Source organism: Pleurodeles waltl, chromosome 6 (assembly GCF_031143425.1).
Source record: "Pleurodeles waltl isolate 20211129_DDA chromosome 6, aPleWal1.hap1.20221129, whole genome shotgun sequence".
NCBI classification, from domain to species: Eukaryota; Metazoa; Chordata; class Amphibia; order Caudata; family Salamandridae; genus Pleurodeles; species Pleurodeles waltl.
Window position 1 is genome coordinate 116,872,100 of NC_090445.1, and position 23,180 is coordinate 116,895,279.

General features: G+C 44.0%; 1 protein-coding gene across 3 annotated transcripts in view; it reads left to right on the plus strand.

The window, feature by feature from the left end:
* The window catches only part of SRCIN1 (SRC kinase signaling inhibitor 1), a 758,648-nt gene that overhangs the window by 628,666 nt on the left and 106,802 nt on the right, over positions 1-23,180 (plus strand). For all 3 annotated transcript variants that reach the window (XM_069237488.1, XM_069237489.1, XM_069237490.1), the window contains one exon: positions 12,092-12,246. In XM_069237488.1, coding sequence (XP_069093589.1) covers positions 12,092-12,246 — 155 coding nt within the window. The remainder of the gene's footprint in view (positions 1-12,091; positions 12,247-23,180) is intronic.

The window sequence follows — 23,180 nt, forward strand, 5'->3', positions numbered from 1 at the left end:
GGTCGAGATTCAGGCTCCGAACGATCTCGGCACTGAGAGTTCGACTCACCCAAGGTGAAAAAAGTTACCTCGGAACCGAAAAAGACAGTTTTGAAACCTTCGGTACCGAAAAAAGCAGCCTCGGAGCTGAAATTAGGCTCTTACACGGAAGAGCAAGGACTTTCCGGCCAAATGCATGAACATAGATTTGAGCAGGAAATAGGTATGGGGGAACCAGACCATACCCAAAGGAGGCTGCATATACAGAAAGAGACTGGAAAAATACAAATTCTTCCACCAATTAAAATCAAAAGAAAGCTGGCATTTCATGAGTCAGAAATGCAGCCGAAGGCAAAGGTGGCAAGAGATAAAACACCTCCACCAAGGTTTTCACCACAACCTTCTCCACTACATTCACCACAGCTGTCCCCGGTAACAACACCCCCAATGCAGTCACCCACCCATACAGGGATGACACAGGATGATCCGGATGCATGGGACTTATATGATGCTCAGGTATCCGACAACAGCCCAGATTGTTACCCAACAAGGACGTCACCTCCAGAGGACAGTACTGCATACACGCAGGTACTATCAAGAGCAGCTAAATTCCACAATGTAGCAATGCATTCGGAGCCAGTAGAGGATGATTTCCTATTCAACACCTTGGCATCCATCCACACTTCCTATCAAAGTCTGCCAATGCTCCCAGGCATGCTCAAGCACGCAAAACAGGTCTTCCAGGAGCCAGTGAAAGGGAGGGCTATCACGCCTAGAGTGGAGAAGAAAATACAAACCTCCCCCAACGGACCGTGTGTTTATAACACAGCAACTGACACCAGATTCAGTGGTTGTGGGAGCAGCAAGAAAGAGGGCAAACTCTCAATCATCAGGAGACGCTCCACCACCTGACAAAGAGAGTAGGAAGTTTGATGCAGCAGGCAAACGAGTGGCAGCACAGGCAGCCAATTAATGGCGGATCGCAAACTTGCAAGCCCTTCTGGCTCGCTACGACAGGGCACACTGGGACGAGATGCAACACATTATACAGCACTTGCACAAAGAGCACCAGAAACGTGCCCAACAGGTTGTTGAAGAAGGACAAGCAATATCCAACAACCAGATAAGGTCTGCATTAGACACGGTAGACACAGCAGCACGGACAGTCAACACTGCGGTAACCATTCGCAGGAATGCATGGTTATGGAGCTCAGGATTCAAACCAGAAATCCAGCAAGCTGTGTTAAACATGCCTTTTAACCAGGAACAATTGTTTGGGCCGGAGGTGGACACAGCAATTGAGAAATTAAAGAAGGACACAGACACGGCCAAAGCCATGGGCGCGCTCTACTCCCCACAAAGCAGAGGCACATTTAGAAAGTCACAATTTAGAGGGTGGTTTCGTATGCAAACACCAGAGCCTTCCACCTCGCAAACCAGACCCACCTATCAGGGGCAATACCAGAGAGGAGGGTTTTGAGGCTCATATAGGGGTGGACAATTCCCAAGAGCAAGGGGAAAATTCCAAAGCCCTAAAACAAGTCAAACCAAACAGTGACTTCAATGTCACAAAACCCCAACACTTAACACCTGTGGGGGGGAGACTTACTGCATACTACAAAAACTGGACACACAACTACGGACGCATGGGTCCTAGCCATTATCCAACATGGTTATTGCATAGAATTCAGAAATTTCCCGCCAGATGTGCCTCCAAGAGCACACAATATGTCCAAACAACACTTAGACCTGTTTCAACTAGAGGTCCAAGCATTGTTACAAAAACAAGCAATAGAGTTAGTATCCAACCATCAAAAAGGAACAGGTGTCTACTCACTATATTTCCTAATTCCAAAGAAAGACAAAACGTTGAGACCCATATTAGACCTCAGAACGCTGAATCTCTTCATCAAATCAGATCACTTCCACATGGTAACACTTCAAGACGTGGTTCCCTTGCTCAAAAAACAGGACTACATGTCAACGTTAGATCTCAAGGATGCATACTTCCACATACCCATACATCCTTCGCACAGAAAATACTTAAGGTTTGTAATACAAGGAGTGCATTACCAATTCAAGGTGTTACCGTTTGGGATAACAACGGCCCCAAGGGTATTCACAAAATGCCTTGCAGTAGTAGCCGCTCATATAAGGAGACAGCACATGCACGTATTCCCATACTTAGACGATTGGTTAATAAAAACCAGCACTCAACAACAGTGTCTTCTTCACACGCAATACGTTATAGAAACTCTACACAAACTAGGGTTTTCTATAAATTCCCAAAAATCACATCTGCAACCATACCAGATACAACAATACTTGGGAGCAACACTCAACACACAAAAAGCGATTGCCACACCAATTCCACAAAGGGTACAAGCGTTTCAGAATATTACATTAAACATACAGCCAAACCAACACTACCAAGTAAGGTTTGTAATGAAACTTCTAGGCATGATGTCCTCATGCATAGCCATTGTCCCAAACGCAAGATTACACATGCGGCCCTTACAACAGTGCCTAGCAAAACAATGGACGCAAGCACAGGATCAACTCCAAGATCTAGTGTTGATAGACTGCCAAACACACTTCTCACTTCAATGGTGGAACCCTATAAATTTCAACCAAGGGCGGCCATTCCAAGACCCAGTGCCTCAAGACGTGATCGCAACAGATGCTTCCATGATGGGGTGGGGAGCACACCTCAACCAGCACAGTATACAGGGACAATGGGACGTTCAACAAAGGCAACTGCATATAAATCATTTAGAACTGTTAGCAGTGTTTCTAGCATTGAAAGCATTTAAACTGATAATAGCCCACAAACACATTCTTGTCAAAACAGACATCATGACAACAATGTATTACCTAAACAAACAAGGAGGGACACACTCATCACAACTGTGTCTCTTAGCACAAAAGATTTGTCATTGGACGATTCACAATCACATTCGCCTAATAGCACAGTACATCCCAGGGATTCAAAACCAGTTAGCCGACAATCTCAGTCGAGATCACCAACAAACACACGAATGGGAAATTCGTCCCCAGATACTACAAACTTACTTTCTGCGCTGGGGAACACCACAAATAGATCTATTTGCAACAAAAGAAAACGCAAAATGCCAAAACTTCGCCTCCAGGTATCCACACCCTCAAGGGCAATGCGTTATGGATGAGTTGGTCAGGGATATTTGCTTACGCTTTTCCCCCTCTCCCACTCCTTCCTTATCTGGTAAACAAATTGAGTCAAAACAAACTCAAACTAATACTAATAGCACCAACCTGGGCTCGCCAACCATGGTATACAACACTACTGGACCTGTCAGTAGTACCCCATATCAAACTACCAAACAGACCAGATCTGTTGACTCAACACAAACAACAGATCAGACACCCGAATCCATCCTCGATCAATCTAGCAATCTAGCTCCTGAAGTCTTAGAATTTGGACATTTAGACCTTACACAAGAATGTATGGAGGTCATTAAACAAGCTAGAAAACCTACTACAAGACATTGTTACGCAAACAAATGGAAAAGATTTGTTTATTACTGCCATAATAATCAAATTCAACCACAACATGCCTCCGCCAAAAACATTGTAAGCTACTTATTACACTTACAAAAATCTAAACTAGCATTTTCTTCCATTAAAATACATCTCACAGCAATATCTGCCTATCTGCAGATTACACATTCAACATCACTCTTTAGAATCCAATAATCATACCCCCGAGAACACCACCAGTTCCCTCGTGGAACCTCAATATTGTATTAACACGACTCATGGGTCCACCATTTGAACCCATGCACTCTTGTGAGATGCAATACTTAACCTGGAAAGTAGCCTTCCTAATAGCTATCACATCTCTTAGAAGAGTAAGTGAAATACAAGCATTTACTATACAAGAACCCTTTATACAAATACATAAACATAAAGTGGTTCTCCGTACAAATCCCAAATTCTTACCAAAAGTTATATCACCGTTCCACCTAAACCAAACAGTAGAACTCCCAGTTTATTTCCACAACCAGACTCAGTAGCTGAAAGAGCCTTACATACGTTAGACATTAAAAGAGCACTAATGTATTACATTGATAGAACAAAACAGTTTCGCAAAACAAAACAATTGTTTGTAGCCTTCCAAAAACCTCATGCAGGAAATCCAATATCCAAACAAGGCATTGCCAGATGGATAGTGAAATATATTCAGACCTGCTATATTAAAGCAAGAAGAGATCTACCTATTACGCCAAAGGCGCACTCCACTAGGAAGAAAGGCGCCACAATGGCCTTTCTAGGAAATATACCTATGACAGAAATCTGTAAGGCAGCCACATGGTCTACGCCTCATACATTCACAAAACATTACTGTGTAGATGTGTTAACAACCCATTAAGCCACAGTAGGACAGGCTGTATTACGAACATTATTTCAGACAACTTCAACTCCTACAGGCTAAGCCACCGCTTTTGGGGAGATTACTGCTTACTAGTCTATGCACAGCATGTGTATCTGCAGCTACACATGCCATCAAACGGAAAATGTCACTTACCCAGTGTACATCTGTTTGTAGCATGAGATGCTGCAGGTTCACATGCGCCCTCCCGCCTCCCCAGGAGCCTGTAGCCGTTATAAGTTGATGAAAGTTGTACATTTATAAATTTGTAAATATATACTATTTTTATACACATTATGTACATACATACTCTCTCCATTGCATGGGCACCTTTACTATATACACAACTCCTACCTCACCCTCTGCGGGGAAAACAATCTAAGATGGAGTCGACGCCCATGCGCAATGGAGCCGAAAGGGAGGAGTCCCTCGGTCTCGTAACTCGAAAAGACTTCTTCGAAGAAAAACAACTTGTAATACTCCGAGCCCAACACTAGATGGCAGGATAATGCACAGCATGTGAATCTGCAGCGTCTCATGCCACGAACAGATGTACACTGGGTAAGGGACATTTTCCATATATATGTGTGTATGTGTGTGTTTGTTTGTGTACAGTCAAGTGGTAATCTCAGTTCTGCATGTTCTTGGGAACTGTAACAGCACTGATGTAGGCGCAGCTACAATGTGTTCAATAACCACACAGTGGGGCTCAAGTTTCTACACATGGTGTGAATGCATAATCATATGGAGATAGGGCTATATTCATTAATCTGTAGCTTGGAGAGTCTATGTCAAAGACATGCCAAAGACATACCTATCTCAGGGAGTAATTATCATCCTCACTATTTGGATTCTGTTCCTCATACAAAGGTTGATTTGGGTCCAGCGCGTCTTATCATTCTGGGTCTTGAAGATCAGGTGGTTCAGGTCTTCAGTGATGTTATCTGTGCTTGTAAAGAGCACTATCACCTGCCATGATATCCTGGCAGTTTCAGACATATGAGGGATGGTCAGATGTACCTCCCTGAGAATTGTCCCTGAGAATATGTCTGGAAGGAGTAAAGATTGAGTCTGAACGTAGTCAAAACAAGAGGATGATCGTGCATCCCTTGATATAAACCTGTAGTTGTGGTCAACTGGGGCCATGGAACCTCCATATGTCCAGAACACAGTGGTTTGCAATAATGTTATTCAGAATAGCCCTGGCATTGGTTTTGCACCTATCAACTGGGCTTTCCTTACTCATAAGCAGGCCCAATACCAAATTCCAGTTTCTACCAATGTCCTGCGTGGAGCAAATTCCATAAAGACTGTTAGTGTTGGTGAGAAAAAGTCCCTTTGGCAGAAATTAGTCAAGTATTTCATACTCACGATATGTCTAGGATTTGCATCTTTATAAAGGCAGATCTATCTTCTGTGTCTGTCCATTGACGTAGTATCCTGTGGGGAAGGGATTTTCTGACTAGTACTGCTACTCTCCTTTTTCCGCTTTCAGGGATAGAGGTGGCAGGCCCATTTGCTTTCGGTTTGAATGACTGCTGTTAATCGCAGTACTCCTGTTTCATTCTCATTTCAACTTCATCCAGTCTGTTGAATAAGGGCGATGTCACAGCATTTCGTGTGGAAATTGTGTATCATCTTACTTTTCATAAAGTGGATCGTACCATTGACGTTAAGGGGTCAAAACAAAGGGTCTCTCATGGCAGATGTTTGCTGGCATTATTCTAACAGCTGAACCTAGGGGGCCAGGAGGGTCACAGCATGGAACCAGACAACTGAGTCAGTGTCTGTCATTCTGAGTGGCAAAGCTCATCCAGAATCAATAATGAGATGGTGCACTGTTGTCTCAGCTGGCATTCAATATGGAGAGCATCATAAATGTGTAACGTAGGGAAGGTAAACAAGGTCACAGAGGGTAAATTAAGGAGACAGTCAGCTTCCCATCAGTGTCTGGATTGTCAGTCTCTCGTATCGCGTCCAGCTTTTCAAGCACTGTTATCGGTGATCTGGACTTGTTTCTTTCCTTGGTCAACATGTTCACAATATGGTCTAGGCTTTCTTTTTCTGATTGCTGACATTCACAACTCCCTTTATCTCCAACTTCCTTAATCATCTTCCTGTGGTCCTTGGACGAGAGCTGGGCAAAGACAGAGTCTGAGCATCTGTGGGAATGCGAGATGTCCATAGAGGTCACATCCATAGAGTCCTAGAATTGTTCCACATCTTCCGGATCAATGTTTTCCAATGACTTCCCATTGAGGGTAATGATTATTGTCATGGCTTCCAGGGTCTCCGTACGCAGAGATTCTCCCCTTTCTTTTTTAGAAGTTTGTTGTTTTTTATCCCAGCGTTTCTTATTACCCTCAGAAGCTTGCTTGATAAAATCTTTATTAGATTGACCCTGAAGTTGTGGTTTTGTTGGTCTGGCCCCTAGACTATCTCTACCAATGCTCTAGAGTAGGTCTCTGCGATAATCTTTGGCAGCTCACGTTCTTGATCCTGTTGAGGAACATCCCGGAGACGCATGCGCACTGGTAGTGCGACCGCTTCTCCTTTAAGGCTCCTCAAAATAATTGAGGATACTGTGGCAAAGTTGCCCATTAATTGTTTCCCCAAATCTAGGGCCGGGGCAGCCCCGTATTCATCTTGAATCTGTTTTAACACTTCAGGTAAATTGGCAAGTGCCGGTGTTCTGTGTACGGTAGTATAGAGCGTGGCAAATACCGTGCCCCATGTGTTACAGTTATCTATTGTGGGAACCATCCCAAATGGCAAGCACATTGTTGGTATTCTGTGTTTATCCTGAGGTCCTGTATGGGAAATACTGCTTCCAGTGCATTTATTTTTTTAACTAACCAAAATGGAATTTTTCTCGTTTGGTGGATACTTTACCCATGATCGAATGTACAGTCGCAGGATTAATACCTGGCGTCACTGCATGTGGTGGCGCTGGAGCAGCACTTGCTGGGTTTGTTTTTAATGTTTGCATTACAAACTGTACTAATCATCTGTGTTTATATAGCTGTCAGGTCAGTATATAAGCGAAGGACTTCAGCTACTGCTAGGTTTGCTACAGCAGAATGAGGTGTATAAGTGGCCAATAAAGGCCAGGTAGGACCATCATTACTTAGAGGACCTTACCTAACTGGTAAAATCGTGTGGGATAGGGCGCCATCAAGCCAATTATTATATTCTTGATAAGATAAAGGTATTTCTAAATATGCATATGCTCTGTATTGTCCAGGTATGTGTGCAAGTGTATAGTGATGAAATGTGTTCATGTTCCCATCAACTGCTAGAAATGTGACCCAAGAATAGAAAAGTTCTGTTCTATAAGCTGCATATGCATCCACCACAAATGTGACTGGACCCCCCCAGGGCCGTTAGGCCATTTGTGAATAAATATGCAGGCAGGGGTTGTCTCATATTGACTGCAATTGCTATCTGTTGTGGATTCGCCATATTAGATGGTAAATTTGTTCAGAGATAAGTACACCAAATGGGGATTTTCCTTTTAGAGTTCAAGCTTGAACATCCTCCAGCATCAGATAGGGTGCCCTACTTAGCTGAGGAGGAAATCCTCTATACCACAGACATCTCTGTATAAAGTGCTGAGGTGTCTTTGTTTATAGTGAGACAGAGATACTCAGGAGGACCCGAAAATTAGAGCCTGACCAAACATTGGCGGCACCATGTCACGTAGGCTCTCATTTATTCTAATGAAACGACTGGATTTTGAGCGGCAGAATCACCTGCGTTGTGGGAAACTGAGTCTGACCCACTGCATGTGACACCTGTCGCCCCAATCCGGGTTTTGCTTCGGCTAACTAGCAGTGCCTCACCTCTACTCGAGAGCAGGGGTGATTGGGCAGCCAAGCGCATGACATAGTTGATTTCTCAGGGAAATCGTGGTCACTCAGGTCTCATCCGTTTCTCTCAGTTACATTAGTCTCACATACACAATGACAAACAGAGGCAGTGTATATGTTTTAATAAGGTTTTAATGAAGCTACTGCATCTTAGATAGCAAAGCATGTACTACAATAACCAGGACGATACAGCATGACAGAATTAGAATTGTGGGAAGGAGAGTGAAGCATAGAAAAAACACTACCATATTGGCACTAGAGTCAATAGACTAATTCCTACCTAGTCCATAATAGAGCACAGCATGTTAAGCTCCAATTCTGCCGTTCAGCTTCCCCTGGGAAGACATCATCCCCCATATCTGAGCAAAGGCCTGAAGTCTGCATAAGCAGCTGTAGCGATGCTTTCAGCAGTCAGCATACAGTCGTGGTTCCCTAACTGGAATCTTCCTCTAACGTGTAAAGGACAGGGAAGTGTTTTTATAATAAAACAGCTGATGTTCTGAGAAAATGTCCCTACGTAAGGATGTGTGTTTTTCTATGAATGTCTGAGACAAAACTTTTACCACGTTCACCGACAACCTATCTTACTGCAGCCTTGAAAGAAGCACAGGGTGAGCAAGAATGTCTTGTTTGAAAACGTAGTGCTGGCCTAGGGAAAAACAGCTGGAGAGAGAGAGAGAGAAATAAAACAAGACCGCAAAAGTGGCTATTGAAAGAATAATAAAATGAAGCTGAATAAAATAGATCTACGTTAAAGTGCACATCGGCAGTCCTACCATGCTAAAATAACGTGCATGGAGCTATAACTAAAATGGCTACACAACAGTACTTAATGTCTTATTGTCAGTGGCTTGGACGAAGCTTGAAGTACCACCTGAGGGTATTTATCTCAATCAGTGGTCATCAGAAGCATGAATTGGATGAACATCCACCATGAATGGCCATTCTTCTTCTTCACCAGTTGCAGTACCAGATGTGTATGCTGGTAGTGCAGGAACATTTTATCAGACTGAATCTGTTTGAGTTGCAAGTACATCTTGGTTGAATTTGGTGCACTGTCTTGAACTCCAGCAGTTCTGCAACATTAGTTTCTTAGAGTTGGGGTAGGGCATTCCTAAGAAACCCAAACGCATCCTCGCCCTCTGGTTTCTCTGCTATTCAGTAGAGCCTGACATTGTCTCAGCTGGAACTGTCTGTGATCTTGCACTTCATTGCTGGTTCGGTCCCCAGTCTGAAGGATGGTCAAGTTTTGCAAGTCTTTTGTCAATGGTATTGAGTTGGAAAAAATTATGTAGCATCTCTCCACATAGATCTCACCTCCTCTGATACATCTGCCAATTTGGAATCTCCTTTCCTGAAGGTGGAGTCAATGTTTAATAGTCAGGACATAAGTGTGTCAGTCCTTACTATGGGAGCAGTAACCATTTTCTGAGCAGGTGACTGCTTGCCCCTGTGATGTCATGGTAGTGGGCACCTGAGATTTTTTCAGATAACAGCAGTTGTTGCGAAGGTTTAGAGCACCATTTGTGTGGTCAACAATGCACTTTCACTGCCACCAATGAAGATAAACAAAATTCCAAATTGGCAGCAAAGTTATTTCTGAGCAATAGAACATGTTTACAGCTAGACGAAGCCCTCCATACGCTGGGTGGGCTAGAACCTAGTGTGTGGTTAAAAATGTCTGCGCCCCAGGAAGTGCAAACAGACCATTGGGGAACTGTCAATCTCACAGCTCGCTGCAAGTAGACAAAGGTTTCAGCCACTCCAGCTGTATCCAGGCCAGCAGGTTGTGCCTGTATACTGGAAGGGCACAGCAGTATATGGGCCTTATGGTCCCAGTGTAACTGGAGCATTGCAGATTCTCTCACCTCAGTAACTGCAGCAGGCCTTAGTATATGTCCCCAGGTCGTTGCCATGGTATAACTGTAAAAGGCTTATCTCATTAAATCTATTCAAGGGCGCTACCCTGAGTAGCAGAATATCCTCCAGTCTCCACTGTCTCCCTCTACCCTCTGGGACAGCCATTGAAAAAACAAGCCTTGCAGCATTGGAGGGATCCGCAGGGCCCTTCAAGTCAACAGTCTGGGGCTAATTCCAAGACCCACCAGTAGCACTCCCTGACTGCACAGACCGGTTTATGGCTGTCAGCAGCAGGACTCCTCACCGTAGCAGTGACTTTGGTGTTCTGTAGCGGGTGGTGTTAGGGGAGCAGGGAGAGTGCACTAACCCAGATCAAGGCCACAGGTGGCAGAGTACTTCCATATACCACATCCCAGTGCCGTACGATGCAGCATCTCCTATGAATACCACTGTATCTTCTGGTGCAGTATCCACCCAAACACCAGAATGGACTGGGCCGATCGGTTGCCATATTCAGTGCAGTGAAACCAACCATTATGTAAGCTCTGCTGATACTCAGGGTGTGCTGATGGGAGGCACAGCAGAGGGAAATGACCAGGTATTAAGCTCAATTGCTACCACAGTGAGTCATATAAAGACCTATAGTAAGATGCGAAGGCATCTGAGATTGCCATTGGGTGGGTCAACAGAGAGTCCCCCATGGTCTTGTATAGCAGTAATCACTAATTACAATTCTCTTTGATGCAATTGATGCATCAGTAATCTGTTTTCCTGCTCTCCCCTCCCCTCACTATGCCACTTGAATGGTGAGATACTCATGGACATTTAAAAAGAAAATCATGTAACTTTGTTTTATGTTGATAAATAAGATCAGGGGAGGGTCAGCGTGCCTTTGCATCCTTCATGCATGTGAAATTATTTCTGGAATGCTTCCCTGTGTCTTGGGACATACATCTGACGTATTTTCCTCCTATGGCTAATAGTTGATAGTTTTATAGTAGTATTGGGTTTAGATCTCTAAGGGGTCTAGAAACAGCCATACCAGGCATAAGCAAGGAGCTCCCACTAGACAAAGATAAGAATAGGATAAGAAAACAGTCTTAATACTCCTTGATCTATCCAAGGCCTACATCATTGTTGACATACTATACTGCTGGATAGGGTAGAAAGTGGGTGAAAATAATCAACTGTGCTCTGATCTTAGTCCTATTATTTGTCTTGAATTAGCCACGGGTGATGTTCTCTCTTTACTTCTGTGTTTGCGAACCACATCTGACCCACAGTTCAAATAAAAGCAGTTTGCATTGGTACTTTCAAGACCATTTATGTGCTTATCTTATTCTTGATTATTCCCTTTCAAGGTGTATTTTGATACGAGATGAAAAGTGAAATATGTTATTCATTTACTCTTGGCAGTGCGTTTGTCTCTGGTTGTTACCCATTAGCGACTATACTGCTCTGTGTTATTTTTTTGTTTTAGCAGTGTGCAGTAACCCATTGCTAGCAATGAGAAGTATTCCTGGTGCTCTACATGCATCCTTTCTAAGAGGCCTTTAATATTGATCTAAAGTAAATGGATCTTTTGTGAAACAGTGAAACAGTTGGTGCGGGTATACATTTTGTGCCTCTCATTGCTTCTTAGAATCACCTCTGTGCTGCAGTATGTTTCGATTTTCTTGAGGTTTGATGCTCTAGTATTTGTTTTATAATTTTTGTAAATGTTATATTATAGATCCAGTACTGCTTAGAATTTTTATAGTGGAAATTTATATAGTTTGTTTTAATTCGATAAAATAAATTCTATCAAGATCAGACGCTTTATGTGGTCCTGCAGCTTTGCTGCCAACATTAAGAATGTATAATTATCTCCAAGGACTGCTTTGCATAACATGATAGTAGGAGCAGAGGGTTGTCTTAATTACTTGGTGCCTGCCACTCGCCACTGCAGTTGACAGCTTTTTTTCTTTTTGTGCAGAAGAGCTCACTGTACCCAGGTATCGCACGGAGAAGCCTTCAAAATCCCCGCCACCACCCCCACCTCGGCGGAGCTTCCCATCCTCTCATGGTATCACCACAGCTCGCACTGGTGAGGTGATTGTAACCAGCAAGAAAGAAACTACATACATTAAGGTAAGAAGGTTGTTGGCAAACATGCTTTTAATGATGTCGAATTTACGAGTGGTGGAGAGCTCAGAAACAGGACATGGCCTGCCTCAAAGGCATGAGTTAGAAGGGAAAGCTAGGTGGTAAAAGAGCCCTTCCAAGGTGAGCTATCAGTGCACAGTAAAAGCTACAAACAGTGTTAATTAAGTACGCCAATCTTTTAGGCGGGAGCGTGGAAGGAGTGAAAACAGTGTATAACAGCTCCCTAAGTGGATTGTGCAGGAATAGAACCAAGCAGATAACAGTAATCCTTTTGGAAGAGAAGGGTAGTGTTGAAGTGAGCAGTAGTCCTTTAGGATGAAGTAAGTATAACAGTTTGCAGTGGTTCTTTGGTACAATGGGACAGTGATAGCAGGAAGAAGTGACCTTTTGTAGAAGGGCAAGTGCAAATGTACCTTGTAGTAGGGGATGTATTAAGTGGAAACGTGCTATCATGTGGTATAAGGGTTAAAAAGACAAGGGTGCCATGGAAGGGTAAGTTAGCAAAGCCTATTGGGGAATCAGATAGAAGCATAGCAGAGAATGGGAGTCATTTATGGACCAGATCACAAGTATTGATGACCAGGCATATTTGGAAGAGGGGGGACAGGAAAAAGAAACCTTAGCCCGAAGTAAATTTCAGTAAAAGTGGGTGTAAGGAAATGTAGATGGAGCACAGTCATTTCTGGTATAATGTAAGGGAATGTTTTGAGGCAGGTGAGACCAATGCGTGATGTGGAGAGGTAAAGTAGCAGAAAGCATGGAATTTATGGGACAAATGGGTTTAAAAAGAGGTAGATTGTGAGGCCATCATGTAACAATCTAGGGAAGAGTGGGTGACCGCATGGGAAAATAAAAAGACAATTTGATGGACATTTTTTTGCCACAGGAAAATGTAGGAGAAGGTGGACCTCCTACTGGGGATATGTTAACTAAGGTCACAAGTTCTTTGATTGTAGTGTAGAATGATAAAAGGGATCTAATAGATTTTTAGAGGCAAACAAGCTTATCCGTGAATAGGGGATTTTTTTTATTGAAAATTGAAAGAACAGCATAGAGTGGGGGGATTCGTTGGTGGAAAACTCAACTATAACAGTGATTAGGAGCCTTTTGGCGTAAGAGAAGTCCAGAAATGTAACTGTTAATGAAGTCCTTAGGAGGATGACATTAAAGGATGCAGGGATTGGGGTGGTTTATAGAATTGAAGGCAAATGTGTGGGACTGGTAGACCCTTCAAGTATTGATAAGTAGTAGCAATTCAAGGTCATTTAAAGAAGAAAGTGAGTTGCTAATAGAATTCCTAGAAGGTAACAAAAGAGTATTTTATTGAAGTGGCTTGTTAAAAAAAAACATAATGTAAACACGTAGTAGGGGTACTCCTTACTGGTAGAAATCAAGGGTAGCAACAACTGGGGTGGTGGGCTTTCTGAAGTAAGATGGCGAGGTCCTCTACGTATGAGAATGCTACTAGTGTATATTCAGGCCTAAAGAGCTGATAAGGTCAGAGGATTTTGAAGTGGGAAGAGGAAGTTTAGCAGAGACTTATTACTGTAAATATTGATCCCTACTGCTGTCTTCGCCTACTTGTCCTTTCTTAACTTTGTTTTTTCCAGTGCATACCGTTCAAAAGAAAATCAAAATCTTAAACATTGGGAAGTCTAAATATGCAAATAGTATATTTCTTCACCATAACTATGCCTACATATTCAAGGGAGTGATGGGGAAACTGGAAAGATCGCACCCTAGATGAACAATTACGTTTTTAAAAAGTAAAATAATGTTCATAGCTTTTGCTTCAGTAGACACATTCTGTGCATACTTTCCTGCCATCTTGTGTTGGCCTCATACGTTTGCAAGTTGTTTGTCATCTTAGACGTCTTTCAAGTTACATGGTATATTGACTCCTCCTTTAGCTAGCAATGCGCATGTGCATCGACTCCATATTAGATTGAGTTTTCCACCGTTGGGTGTGGATGTGTATCGCCTGGGCTCCATGTTCGGCGCTCATAGCATTTTGCTTTGAGCTCACTTCGTTGCTGTTTGATCTCACTAATATCAGAAAACTTTTCACACAAAGGCCATTCTGTGTTGTCGACAAAGCAGTGTATCAGACACCAACCTTCTTTGATGCCTCACCATCAGCAGACTCTGGCCTCTTCCGGGCCTGTGTCCCTCGCTCCCTAAGTTTTCATCGGCGAGAATGCCTCATCAGTAATAAAAAGGACACTCTTTCAATACTGTTCTCAGTGCCACTCCACATTTTGATGTATCAACCACCATCAGGTCCGCAATCTCTTCTTTTCCGCCAACCATGACGATACCACATGCAGTCTGCCTCACCTTTTTTCCCAAAAACACTTTGTTAGCGATGTGGCAGAGGTGGGCCACTCAGAGGATACAGAAACAGGAGTCAAAAAATACCCCGGATATTTTTAGGGAGCAAGGCATCAAGGCAGAGGAGGAAGAAGCTGCCGGAGGATCAAGAACGCAGCTCATCCAGTCATCACTGAGCCCAGAGGCAGCCTTCTCCTCCAAGAAAGAACAACATCTGGACAGAGGTGCCTCTCTGACACTGTCAACAGTGGGTACTTTGCCTTCCGTTACTCATCTCGCTACAGCCCAGTGGACCGAAGCTGAAACTGAAGCTGAACACCACCACCGTAAAGGCCTAGCCCAGTCCCTAAAAGACCCTCAATCAGCCAGCACTGTTTTCAGGCCATGGTCGACACCGACCAAAGACTTTGGAGCCAACAACACTTCTATCTTCAGGCACAAAGCAGCTTCCGGGCTGTACTGACACCTGCCTTGGTACCGAGATTGACATCAATACAGAAACTGTAGTTAATGTCCAAACCTCTGCGGGCTCCGAGAGCCCCATCCGGTGCAACAACCACCCTCATCAGCTGGCTCTGAAGACTCAGAGCGATCTATTTTTCAGTGACTGCAGAAAGCGATAGATGTCCAACAGAAACCCCTGTTCATACATCCTCAAACAGGCAAACTCACTACAAAGCCTCCATCAAAGCTGACAGAGATTCTCACATACAAGAGGAGGCTCCCTTTTTAGGGGCAAATCACTTTCGAGCTTTCTCCACTGCCTTAGTTTAAAAACCTTACAGGCAGGGGCACCAGGCCACTCTATAAACTCCCTCTTCCTCCATCACCACCTCCTCCTCTTCGCCCAACCCTCCTCTATCTCCCCACACCTCTCCACTTCCCCTCCCTCCAGAGGGGTCATCTCATTCTTCGTAAGGGGAAGGTAGCCCAATGCAACCTACAGCCCCATATGACACACTGTATGACCCTGTGCCTACGGACGACTTGAGGGATCATTATAATTTAAATCCACTTGTCAAACCAGATCCTGATCTATATCCAGCTAGGTCATCCCCCCAGACGACAACACCTCCTACCATGAGGTCATCCAGATGACAGCCATGCATGTCTTCCAGGAAGAACATGACTTCTGGTAGAGCCAAAAATACAACCTACAACCCAGTTCTTTCCCATGCTTAAAGGAATGCTCAAGACTTCTACTGACACCTTAAAGGAGCCTACAAATCACTCAATGGATTATCTAGAAATACAAACCTTCTCATAATGACCCTCCCTACATTCATGGGCAGCTGATTCCCTAGTTGTGCATACTGCCTGTAAACACACCAATGACCAGGCCATAAGAGAGACTACCCCTCCAGATAAAGAGAGCAAAAAGATAGACGCAACAGGTAAGAGGATAGTGTGGTAGGTAGATACTCACTGGAGGATACAGCATCTCTGTCACTTTTCTATCTCTGGACAATAGAGCCTACTGGGATTAGATGCAAGACTTCCTCAAGCATCTCCCAGAGGAACTCAGGTAGTGAAGCGTGGAGTTGGTGTCAGAGGGAAAAACAATTTCAGATGCCACCATCCGCTGTGCTTAGATGACGCTGATACCCTGGAATTATATTAGATGCCACGCCTGGCTTTGTGTTTCTGGGTTTAAACCAGAGGTACAGCACTTGCTCAACCTGCCCTTCAATGATAGACACCTTTCATGTCCACAGGTTGACCAAATGGTGGGTAAACTAAAAAAAGACACCAACAACCAGCACAGACAAGGCTGTGGGGGTCCTTACAGACATCTACCCTGAGAGACTTCTTTCAGAGGCAGCCATACAAGGCAGGCAGTATAACCAACCACCTCTTCAGACACCCAATTTTCATATCAGAGATAGCAGCGAGGTACCACCAGCCATCTTAAAGGTGATACTCCAGAGACACATATCGGATTAGCAACAGTGGAGATGGGGACAAGGGAATCTGAGATAGAGGGGACTCAACTACGAAACAGTGACTCTCCTTAACTTACGACATCTGTTTGGGGAAGGCTCCAAGATTTCCTCCACCGCTGGCAGGAGATCACATCAGACAAGTGGGTTCGAGACATAGTTAAGCATGGCTACTGCCTAGAACTTCTCAACCACCCAACATTACCCCACACCCTTGGCAAATACCTCCTCAGCAGCGAACATCTCTTAGTGCTTAGCTCAAATAGAGATCCAAGCTGTTTTCCCTAGGGGCGCCATCGAGCAGTGCTCTCCAACTAATGGCATGGGATTGTATTCACTGTCCTTCCTTATGTCAAAAAATGATGGCTCTTTCAGGTCCATTCTGGACCTCAGATGCCCCAGCAGATATGTTCTCTCCAAAAATGCCCACAGGGTCATGCTGCAAGATGTGATCCCTGTACTCTAGCAGATGACTACATGACCACGTTAGACATTAAGGACTCTTACTTTCACATCCCTATCCATTCCACCCCCTTCCTGCATTTTGTGATAAGTGGCCAGCATTATCAGTTCAAGGTGCTCCCCTTTGGCATCATCACTGCCCTTAAAGATCTTCACCAAGTACCTGGTGGCTGTTCTGGCTGCCCACTTTAGGGGAGAGGGCATCCTTTGGCATCACCACTACCCCAAGGGTCTTCACCTAATACCTGCTGCCTGTTGTGTCTGCCCTCCTACGGAGAGAGGGCATCCATGTGTTTTGCTATCTTGACCATTGGCTGATCAAGAGTACAAGCAGCCTGCAGTGCTTCACAGTCTTGGGTATACCATAGACATGGCCAAGTCTTTTTCATCATCCCCACCACATCCAACCCTTTTTAAGAGTGATTCTAAATTCAGTCACAGGTAAAGCCTACTAAAGTGCTCAAAGAGTTGCAGCCTTTTACCTCTTTTTCCGCCACAGAGTCACGTCACAGTAGGAACTGTAATGCTGCTCTTGGGCATAATACCCTTGTGCATCATAATTGTACCACATGCAGTTGTTGAAACATTGCCTCTTGGCGCAAGCAGAGGATCAGATGGAAGATGAGCGGTGGGTCATATGGAAGATCTAATGTTGGTAACTGCCAGCTCCCATCGCTCCCTGCAGTGGTGGAACAGCATCAACTTGTTGCAGGGCAGACCTTTGCTAGACACCATTCCCTGAATCTGCATCACCATGGACGCCTCCCAAGCCAAGTTGGGAGCTCAGCTCAAACACAACACAGTGCAGGGTGTGTGGACTCCACAACAGCAGAGCCACCACATCAACTATGTCAAGCTTCTGGTGGTCCACCTTGCCCTCAAAACCTTCCTGTCATTTATTTGGGGCAGAGTAGTCCTGATTAAGAAAAACAATATGACTGCCATGTACTATGTTGAGAAACAGGGGGCACTCTTTCACTACTCCTCTCCCTGCTGACTCAGTGTGGCATTGGGCATTTCACCACTGTCTTCACTTAATGACACAGTACCTTCCGTGGGTGGACAATAACCTGGTGGACCTTTAAGCAGGACGCACTAGCAAGCCCATGAGTGGGAACCCTACCCTCCGGTCCTGCACCAGTATTTCCAAGACTTGGACGCTCCAGATATAGACCTGTTCACCACCCCGAGACTGCAAAATGCCCAAGCTTCGCCTCCAGGTTCCAACATTGCATTGCACTATGGATCAACTGATCAAGGTTATTTGCCTGCGCTTTTCCGCCTCTCTCACTCCTTTCACTGGTGGGGTGAAACATGCAGCAAACACATGTAGCTTGCATTCTGGTGGCCCCCACCTGGGCCAGGCAGCCTCCTGTATTAAGACATTCTAGAGATGTCAATTAACTCCAATGAGAAGCTCCACAACAGGCTGATCCTTTTCACCAGGAACCAAGGCCAGATCGGGCACCCATGACCCAAGCAACTAAAAATAGTGATCTAGCGCCTGAGGTTCTAGAATTAGAGTACATTGGTCTGTCCTAGGAATGCACAAACATCCTGCATGAATCCCGTAGACCTACCATACATGCATGTTATGCTGGAAAGTGGTAAAGATTTGTCTACTACTGCATTGACAAGAAGTTCAATTCTTTAACACCTGCAGTCCGAGACACCATCATCTACCTACTCCAGCTTTCAGTGTGCCTTCATTTAGCAGCTGTTGTTGAATGCATGCAAAACAGGGAGCATTCCTCTCCCTTTCACATCCCTGTCATCAAGGCGTTCAAGGAGAGCCTTAAGAGAGTCATCCCTCTTAGGGTTCCCCATAGGCCAATGTGGAACCTCAATATAATATTCACTAGACACATGCATTCCCCATTCGAACCCTTACCCTCTTGCCTGCCCTAGTACCTCTCCTGAAAGGTAGTCTTACTGGTGGCAGTAACATCTATGCACTGTATTAGTGCAATAATCTTTCATACAAGTCGATAGGGCAGGGTGGTACTCTGGACAAACCCCAAGTTCCTTCCAAAGGTGGTTTCCACATACCACTTTAATCAGATATAAAACTCTGTCTTCTTCTCCTAGCCAGATTCTCTGGCACAGAGAGCACTCTGTATCTTAGATGACAAGCTCTCATGTATTACATTGGCAGAACTAAACCTTTTTGCAAAGCTGACCAATTGCTAGTTGTTTTTGTAAAATCTCACAAAGGGCAGTCCTTTTCTAAAGCAGGCATTGCTAGATCAATAGTTAGGTGAATTCAGATATGTTATCTCAGAGCTAAGAGAACCCTATCTGTTACTCCCAGGGCTCACTCTACTGTAAAAAAAACAGGCTGCTACCATGAGCTTTTTTGGGTTGTTCCCTTAGCCGTAATACGCAAGGCTGTTATATGGTCAGCCCCACACACATTTACTAAGCACTATTGTGTGAATGTTCTGGCTAGACTGCAGGCATTGGTTGGCCGAACAGTTCAAATAACTTTATTCCAGACATCTGCATAATATGATGGCCGCAGCTTATGGAGGGTACTACTTTACAATCTCTGCAGAGCATGTATATCTACAGCAGCATGTGCTATAAATGGAAAATATTACCCTTTACGAATGTGTTTGTAGCATGTAGCGCTGTAGATTCACATGCACTCACCCTCCTCCTTGGATACTTAAGTCTCTGATCACAGATCTCTTTTTCCTCAAATCACTATTCCTGTTGTGCAATACACATGTGCGTCATTTACTGGTCTTATCACAACTCCATACCACTCTCACCCACTGTGAGGAAAACAATTTAACATTGATTTGGTGACCATGAGCGATGCCAGCTAAGGGAGAAGTCTCTATGGGCCAGATGTAGCAAATAAAAAATTTGCGAGTTGCAAAGTGCGAGTCCATGCAACTCGCAATTTGCAACTCGCAAATTGGTATGCAGTACGGTGTCTCAGACACCGACTGCGACTCGCTATGGGGTCGCAATGACCCACCTCATCAATATTCATGAGGTGGGTCGCAAATTGCGGCCCCATAGCGAGTATAGGCACTCGCAAACATGGAGGCCTGCTGTAGTCAGCAGACCTCCGTGTTCGTGACTGCTTTAAATAAAGCAGTTTTTTTTTTGTTTTTTTTAAGTGTAGCCCGTTTTCCTTAAAGGAAAACGAGCTGCACTTATAAAAAAAAAAACGAAACCTTTAGTTTCGGTATTTTTTCAGGGCAGGGAGTGGTCCCTTGGACCACTCCCTTCCCTGAAAAAATATTTTTGGGTCCATTCACAAAGTGGAAGGGGTCCCGTAGGGACCCCTTCCAATTTGCGAGTGGGTTACCATCCACTTCAAGTGGATGGTAACTGCGACTCCATTTGCGACCGCGTACGCGGTCGCAAATGGAATTGCATCCCACTGCGAGTCGCAAATAGGAAGGGAACACCCCTTCCTATTTGCGAGTCGGAAATGCATTTTGCGAGTCGGTCCCGACTCGCAAGATGCATTTCTGCATAGGAAACTCACATTTGCGACTCGCAAACGGCAAGTTTTGCCGTTTGCGAGTCGCAAATCGTTTCCTACATCTGGCCCTATATCTCAAAACTCGAAAGTCTTCTTCGAAGAAAAACAACTTTCAAACATCCATGCCCAATGATAGATGGCAGGAGAGTATGCAGAACATGTAAGTCTACATCATTATATGCTACTAACAGATGCTTACAGGATGAGTAACATTTTCACTTCCAGCTGCATTTGTTCACTCTATATGGTGTATAACTCCACGCTTCTGTACTTGATTTCTATCTGTTCCCTGTCTGTAGTGTTGTTTCAAAATGAGGTGATCTGCATTGTCAGAGGGTGTTTGTGGTGCTTACATACAGCTTGCCAGTGTTAAGGTGAAGGCGTCAGTTATATTAACAGATCTGCTTTGACAGAGTGTAGAAGTTTAAAGTGTTGAAGAGAGTCTGCGGTGTTGGAGTAGAGAAGTCCGCAGGGTTAATGGAGAGGTGTGTGTTGTGTTTGATTTTTCAGTATTGAAGTTCAAGGTTGTGCAGTATTAAAAGTATTGAAGTGGAGGGCCTACAGTGTTGTGATGTACGGTTTACACTAATGAGGTGTTGGGTACTACACGATTATGATGTAAGGCCTGCAGTTGTGGGCTGTACGAAGGCAAGGTTTTCTGGTGTAGTGCTCTTTCATTTTGAGCTTGTGAAATCTAAACTATTGAGGACTCAGGAGTCTGCAGTGTTTAGCTGAAGATGTCAGAAATGCTACAATGTAGTTGATAGCAGTATTGAAGTTAGTGGCCTTTAGCGTTTGTCCGCAGTGTTGAATAGGAGTGATCTGCAGTCTTAAGCTGTATGATACAGTAGTATAGTATGGGGGCTGCAATATTGCGGTGGAGGAGTCTGCTGTTGTCTACGATTTGATCTTTCATAGGTTTGCATGCTTGAATATTCCCTGCCATCAGGCTGGGAACTTTCGGTATCATATAAGTTAAATAGTAATCTTTCTCATCTATTAACTAACATTAAACTGTTCCATAGGTCAGTGTATCCATCTCATTATGTGTCCTAATATTTGACCATTGAGGTTGACAAGAGGAAGGCTCCTTTCAGGTTTTTCTACCACAAGTTTGCGTGAGGAACTCGCAGGAACTCTGCTCCTGTATTCAACATGTCTGGAAAGTTCCAGTTATTTTTTGAGTGTCACTTGAATTTATGTGAGAGGTAGTGTATTCAAGCATTAGCCTATTCCTTTATGACTGAGGTGGAAAATGTCTTAGACACAGAAAAATAAATCGTAGTTAAAAATTGTACTGCTAGTGGTACAAGTCAAATTTATGTTAAGAATAAGCATGCATTATCTATAGTTTGCCTTCACCACAACCTTGTACACATTTCCTTAAAAACAATATGCAAAAACAAACTGATGGGTGTAATGTTCGGATCAATCTTAACCTGGGTCCGTGTCCCAATCCATTGTTGTTTTACACATCCTGCCACCTAATTTCCTAAAAAGACTTTAAATGCTCACACCAGGCAGTTGGTTCTCATTTTGATGGCGAAGGACCTACATCTACATCTGCGACTCCAAGGCCATCAAAAATGAGGAAATTGGATTATCTGTCTGTTCAACCCAAGGAAAAGAACTCCTCAGTATCAAAGTAGCGCTCCATTGAGCCTGTTGCGGAGGACAAATCATGTGGTCAATCCTCATTCTCATACCTTAAGAGGAGAAAAATCATGAATGACCTACTGACAGTAGGGACATTTCAGAGTCCCTAAAGCATGAAGATCACAAGGATCAAGCTAAGGATGGCTTCAGTTCATGAGAGAATGAACAGAAGATTACTATCCGCTGGCCAGTTGAAAAATCGCTTATAACCTCAACCACAGAGCACAGAGACTCCCCAACTGGTTTTAATTGTGATTTGATAAAGCCTCATTAGCATCAACTTTTACAGGTATAGTTTAGGTTGCAGTAGACTTACTGATGTAATTACTGCAGATTTCAGCATTTTCATCCCATTTACGCCCAGAAATGACAGTTGTTTCTCAGCCATTGGAGTCAGTTGACCGTCACTCCACAGGAATCTGGCAAAGCTGCAATATTTCAGTACGAATATGTGTGAAATTCCAGTGTTTGCAGTAGGTCTGTGTGATATTGGCATACCTTATAAGTGACTCTTTGAGCAGGACCGGCTTTAGGGAGGTGCTGCGACCGGCTCATCCGCACCCTTTGGTGGGGGGCAGTGATTAAAAAAAACTTTTAGTTTAAAAGCACTTGAACTTCCTTGTGCGTCCAGCACTTTTCAGGCAACAACAAAACTGTCAATATAACTCTGGTGATTAATGTTCCTAAGAGGGGGCGAGATTGGAAATTTGTCTAGCGGCAGTTTTGACTCCTCACAAAGTAGCGCAGCGGGTTAACGTGCCTGCTGCAGAGAACGTGTACGATGCAGATCACAGAACTGAGTGTGACTATAAAAAATGAAATGTTTGTTAGAAAGAGGCTGTGGAAAAATGAGATAGTGTTGGAGAGTGGTAGTGAGGGAATTCATTAAAAAGGAGTTCATGGGAATGGGGGGGCCCCCAAAAATGATTGTCACACTTGGCGCCACCATTGCTAAAGCAGGCCCTGATTTGAGTGATATTATCTCACAAGCTGTTGAACCAAAAACTGCGCAGGTCCATAGTTTTAAA